The 6078-nt window shown below is 39.7% G+C and overlaps 1 protein-coding gene across 1 annotated transcript; it reads left to right on the top strand.

Moving 5' to 3' along the window:
- The first annotated feature begins 858 nt into the window (after positions 1 to 858).
- Positions 859 to 5449, top strand: LOC121767914 (putative disease resistance protein RGA1). The gene is made up of 2 exons (XM_042164242.1): positions 859 to 1176; positions 2051 to 5449. The coding sequence occupies exon 2, from the start codon at positions 2076 to 2078 to the stop codon at positions 5340 to 5342; it is 3267 nt and encodes a 1088-aa protein (XP_042020176.1). The 5' UTR covers positions 859 to 1176; positions 2051 to 2075; the 3' UTR covers positions 5343 to 5449.
- The last annotated feature ends 629 nt before the right edge of the window (positions 5450 to 6078 follow it).

The following is a 6078-nucleotide window of genomic DNA, read 5'->3' as shown; positions in this document are numbered from 1 at the left end:
TTTCAGACCCGAATCATAGAAATGGGTCGTCCTTGAAGCCCAATCGATATTTTATGGGCCTTTTACTTCAAGTGAGCAACTTAAATTGCCAAATTTATTATACAACTCCCTCCATCCGTTTTTTAAAAATATAAACATTTGAAATGACACGGATTTCAATGCACAATTTGGTAAAATAAGAGAGAGTGGGAGAAAAATTGATAAAGTAAGGGGGAGAAAAAAGTAATATAATTAATATTAGTAGATTACATTTATTAGGGAGGTTTAAGTGATATAAGTAGTAAATAAATTGATGTATACGGGTGTAAAGATTTACTAAAATAAAATGTTTGAAAGTTGTTATTTTTAAATAATAAATTAAAATGGAAAGAATTGTTATTTTTAAAATATGGAGGGAGTAGTATGATGTAAGCATGATCGACATTGATTTTGGCGTACATTGAAACATGCGATCACGTGACCGACATTGATTTTTGGCGTAGAAGTTGAATAAAATATGGTTAATGCGCACCATCAATAAAGAGCCACTAGTGAATTAGTCTATAACTAATCTGTCATGATCTTGAATAAATTAATGTTAATGAGTTGGTAGATGGAACTTTCTCTGAAATTTCCGAGTAAGTGCCAAAAACTCATTGTTCATTCCAGCTAATCTCAAACTATTATTGAAGCAGAAGGCGATTCCGTCGCCTTGGCGGCCCCACACTCCGGCCCGACATCATGTGAGGGGGTTCAATCAGGGTACGCAGTAGCCCGTTAAGGGGAGGCCCTAACCCACTGGCTGCCAGAAGCCCATCTCCCAAGGCCTCACACTTGAGGCCTTGGGAGATGGAAGCAACTACACGACAGCAGTGGGATTCGAACCCAGGCCCATTGCAGCAAGATCTGCCCCTCCGTTGCCAACTGCGCTACGCCCCTGAGCAAATCTCAAACTATTATTGTTCATTGTTAATGATGCTCTAATTAATTAATGTTGATGAGTTGTTAGCCGGCTGGCAATGTATTATTATTAATATTCAAGTAGATGGCAGAGTCCCTCTTTATTAAGCCAGCCTTAAACTTAATCTCTGTTAGCAACGATTTTACCTAAACAAGCAGCTCCAAAATCATCGGCCAGCACCGCCTCGTTGTCACCGTTGACCGCCACACGACCATATATAGTAGCTAGCCGTGCAGGTAAGTCGCACTCTCTCATTGCTCTTTTTAGTCTTCTTCATTTTATTTGTACTATTGAATTTGAAATAATCATGTGTTAATATTAAAGATTATGTATTTGGTGTGACCATATGAGTATAGGTGCAAGAATTTCCTTTATTGATCAATTGCTCATAATTGTTGTTTTGTACAGTAATTAGTGTTAGATTCATTCAATGATAGTTGAGGCTTGAACTGGTTCCGGTTCTAAATTTTTTGGTTCGTGAATAGTCGGCTTAATTAACCAATTAATTAAATCTCTAAATTATAACGTAACTTAATACTTTAGTCCAAATTAAAATCTTTGAACTACGGCCACCACAGTAGCCTAGATCAAATCGAAGCCGACGCTTCTCCATCTAACCAAATTATTTCTCTCTTTCTCGACCAAAGAATTTTGAATTTTTTTTAATAACCCGACCCGACTCGACTCGACTAGACTCCTAGAGTTGCGTAGTATGCATGAGGCATTTCGCCCTCTGTCGATATTTGTCTGTTTCAAGAAACTTTTAGTATCAATGGTGTACACAATACAAACTAGACCACAACATCTTGTGGTCACCTCTAATGCATAATTTGTTCAAAGTCGGAGGAGTTTTTACTTTCAATACTCCCCCTTGACTCTGACTTTCTCCTCCTCCTCATCTTCAGTTGCTTTTGTAGCTTCTGTAGCTTTAGTATTTAGATTTTCGTCCTGACATGCTTCTTCATGTGAGGCTGATTCTCTAAATCTCAATCCATTTGCAAGAAAATGCCGCGTTGCCAAATTCGTCAAAAATGAAAAAGCAAGAAAACATATGAATTCAATTTTACTAATTGAAACGAAAAAAGAACTGAATGTTTGTCCCATATACAGCCCAATATATTGGATTGAAGAGAAAATGGCGGATGCTATTGTTTCAGAAGTGGTGGGGAGAATTGCAACTATGTTAGAAGATAAGATTCGGTATGAAGTCAATTTGGTGAAAGGTGTGAAGAAGGAGCTTCTCAATCTTTCCAAGAAGCTCAACACGATCCGAAAGGTGTTGGATGATGCAGAAAAGAGAGGAGTGAATGATGAAAGTGTCAAAAGTTGGCTGAAGAAGCTCGAAGCCACGACTTATGAGATGGACGACATTTTGGATGAATGGAACTACTCTCTTCTCAAACATAAGTTGGAAGATTTTGCTGAGCCCGAGCCTGTGCAAAAGAGAGGCTGCTCCTTCATCCCATCTTCATGTTTATGTTTCAAGGACATTTCTTTTCGTCGTGATATTGCCAAGAAAATAGAACATGTGAATGCCACGCTTGATCAGATCTTAAAGGAGAAGGATGATTTTAATTTTGTCATTTCTCTGCCTGCGCCCGAGTCTCAACAAGAACCAACCACATCTTTAATTGACTTGAAGAAGGTTTATGGGTCGGATATATATAAGAAAAGGGATGATATAGTGAAGAATATGATGGTTAATGGTGATGATACCCAAATTCTGTCTATAGTTGGGACGGGAGGACTTGGGAAGACCACACTTGCTCAACTTATTTTTAACCATCCTCATTTTGAGAAAGATTGGTTAAAAATTTGGGTGTGTGTTTCTGATCCCTTTATTGCGACCGTAGTTGCAAAAAATATAGTTGAAAGTGTGGGAACTGAAACAATTCCTCCAAATACCAACCAATTAGAATTGGTATTACAAAAAGTAAAAGCTTCCGTTTCAGGGAAAAAGTTTCTTCTTGTCCTTGACGATGTTTGGACAGACGACAATAAAAAATGGGAGCCCCTTCAAATCAGTCTCCAATGTGGTGCAGTAGGTAGTAAAATTCTGGTGACAACAAGAAAGGAAACGGTGGCTAAGATGTTCCATACCTTGGACGATCATATGTATCACCCAAATAAGCTTAGTGAAGAAGAATGTTGGTCTTTATTGCGCGACACATCTCTTCAAGGAAAGAGTGAGAAGGAATGTGGAAAGTTTGAGGATGTTGGCAAGAAAATAGCTAGCAAGTGCAATGGATTGCCTCTGGCTGCAGTTGTTTTAGGAAGACTTCTGCAGTTCAAGGATTTGGAAGGGTGGGAACATGTAGAGAAGAGTGAAATATGGCAATTGGAGAATGCCAAATTAGATCTTTTTCCTCATTTGGTTTTAAGCTACAATGATTTGTCCCCAACTCTTAAGCGTTGTTTTTCATATTGTGCCGTCTATCCTAAAGATTACCGAATTGGTGCGGAGACCCTGATAGAAGAGTGGATGGCGCAAGGTTATCTAGGCTCGGATAGTGGAAACGATGCACTGGAGCTCAAAGGGCGAGAGAACTTGAAGAATTTAGCAATGCGTAGTTTGTTTCAAGACATTGAGAAAAGTAAGTCGGGGGAGCAGATAGAATGGTGTAAAATGCATGATATAGTACATGATTTTGCTCTGTCTCTTAGGCAGAATGGTGACAAGGAGACAAGTTGTCAAGTTTGCGGTTCTTCATTGGTTTCTCATGTGCAAGAATATCGGAGCCTACAGTGGGACGAAAGTTGTAAAGTTTGTGATTGCATGAAAAGTGTTAGGGTGTTAAGAATTAAGAGGAGCCCTCCGATGGGAATGGAAACGCTGATTCACTTGAGATGGTTGGATATTAGTTGGATTACATTATCAAAGGATGACCTCGAAATCATATGCAGGCTTTATTTCTTGCAAACTCTTCTCTTATCGTTGTGCCACCTAACAGAGATTCCACAAGAAATTGGGAATTTGGTGCAGTTAAGACGACTTGACTTAAGTGAGAATGAAGACATAAAGGAGTTACCAGAGAGCGTGTGTAAATTGGTTGAATTGCGAACTCTTTCCTTACAACTCTGCTCTCTAAAAGAGATTCCACGAGAAATTGGGAATTTAGTGCAGTTAAGACAACTTGACTTAAGTTGGAATAGAGAATTAAAGGAGTTACCAGAGAGCATGGGCCGTTTGGTTGAATTGCGAACTCTTTCCTTAAGAGGTTGCCCTCTAAAAGAGATTTGCAGAGGAATTGGGAATTTGGTGCAGTTAAGACAACTTGACTTAAGTATGAATGAAGAATTAAAGGAGTTACCAGAGAGCATGGGCAGTTTGGTTGAATTGCGAACTCTTTCCTTAGCATACTGCTCTCTAAAAGAGATTCCACGAGAAATTGGGAATTTGGATCAGTTAAGACGACTTGACTTAAGTGGGAATGAAGAACTAAAGGAGTTGCCAGAGAGCATTTGTAGTTTGGTTGAACTGCAAATCTTGAAGATAGAAGGCACTAGTATCAACTGTCTACCTGAAGCATTAGGTGAGTTAAGTAATCTCCACACACTCGAACTGTGTCCATTCAAAGTAGGAAGTCAATACAACAAGTTTGGTTTTCTGAAAAATTTACACCATCCTCTTGTTGGATCTCTAGAATTGGAAATCTACTTGAGTAGTATGAGTGAAATGGTGGAATTGGTTGAAGATGCTCGACAGGAACAATTGAAGACACTCCTTCAAAAACTCGAAACACTCAAACTATCTTTCGAGGTTACGATGAATGAAACGGAGCAGGCATCATCATCATCTTCATCATCAATGTGGATGGAGTTAGTAGAAGCTCTCGTACCCCATCACACGTTGAACATTCTGGTACTCATTGAATATAAGGGCTCTAGGCTTCCGCATTTGATGTCATCACCCCTCAACTTTATAAAACAGATCTATCTGAGAGATTTGAGTGAGGTGTCATCATTGCCGGCTATGGGGAAACTACCTTTCTTGGAAATTCTCTCTATTTCCAGTGTGGAGCAATTGATGTTTGTGGGAAGGGAGTTTTTGGGAATAGAATCTTCATCTCATGATATTGTTGTTGTTGCATTTCCCAAACTCAAGCAACTGACATTTCAATATTGCCGCAAATGGGAGGAGTGGGAGGACATAACGGAGGAAGAAGAAGAATCTGCGGCCATCTCCATCATGCCATGTCTCACTGAGTTGTCTATCAATTTGTGTCGGAGTTTGAAGAAGCTGCCGCTTCGCCTGCTACGCAAGGTCTCCTCGTCTTTGCTGCTGTTGGATATCAGAAAATCATCAGAGCTAGTAAAAACATACGGAGAGGATGAGGAAGGTTCAGCTTGGAGATCCATATCCCAACATAATCCCCAACTTCGACTTCGCCATTATTATTAGGTCTAATGCAATATATGTCTACCTGTTTGGTTTACTTTTTTGAAATTGAATTTGCGATTGTAATATGTATTTTTCTTCTTTAGTCGTAAATTTTTATTAGACGGATACTCTTTTTCCTTTGTAGGGATCAGACTAGATCGGGTTCACTAATTACCAAGACCTCTTTATTCTTGAATAGGGAGCTCAGTCAAACTCCAACCAAGCGACTGATAATACATTCAAGATTACAACCAATCTCAAATACAGATTACAGAAAAGTAAGCTATCTATTACACACGTTCACGATAGCTTCCTATCTCCAGCTCCTTTAACCTGTACACTAAGTAAACGAGTCAGTAACACAAGAAAACAGATCTTCTCAGATCTGTCACAAATAGACAAGAGAACTTAAGTACACATGAAATAAACAACAATCAACGGCTCAGACACCCGCCGATGATACAGCCCATTCTCCAGAACTCAGATCCAAAGGAGTACCGCCGAATCAACCGGTGAATCACCTCACACTCCCGATTCCAGGCCAACACAACCCCTAAACACCAGATCTAACCGTTCAAGAAACAAAACCTCACAGAACACGCTCCAAAATAAAACCCTAGTTCATCAACTACTCAGCAACCGAAGCAGTTGTCTCCCTAGTTACTGTAGCAAGCTCCTCTACACTTTCAACCGTGAGAGAGCATCAGAAATCCGGCGGAGAACCGTCGGAGAAGAAGAACAGATGAGAGGGAGCGAG

The sequence above is a fragment of the Salvia splendens genome, chromosome 15 (genome assembly GCF_004379255.2).
Source record: "Salvia splendens isolate huo1 chromosome 15, SspV2, whole genome shotgun sequence".
Classification (NCBI taxonomy): domain Eukaryota; kingdom Viridiplantae; phylum Streptophyta; class Magnoliopsida; order Lamiales; family Lamiaceae; genus Salvia; species Salvia splendens.
The sequence above is the reverse complement of the archived record's forward strand: the minus strand, read 5'-3'. Positions and strand labels throughout refer to the sequence as shown.

Bases quoted from the DNA above. Each gene is read 5' to 3' on its own strand.
- LOC121767914 (XM_042164242.1), top strand. From the start codon at position 2,076: ATGGCGGATGCTATTGTTTCAGAAGTGGTGGGGAGAATTGCAACTATG.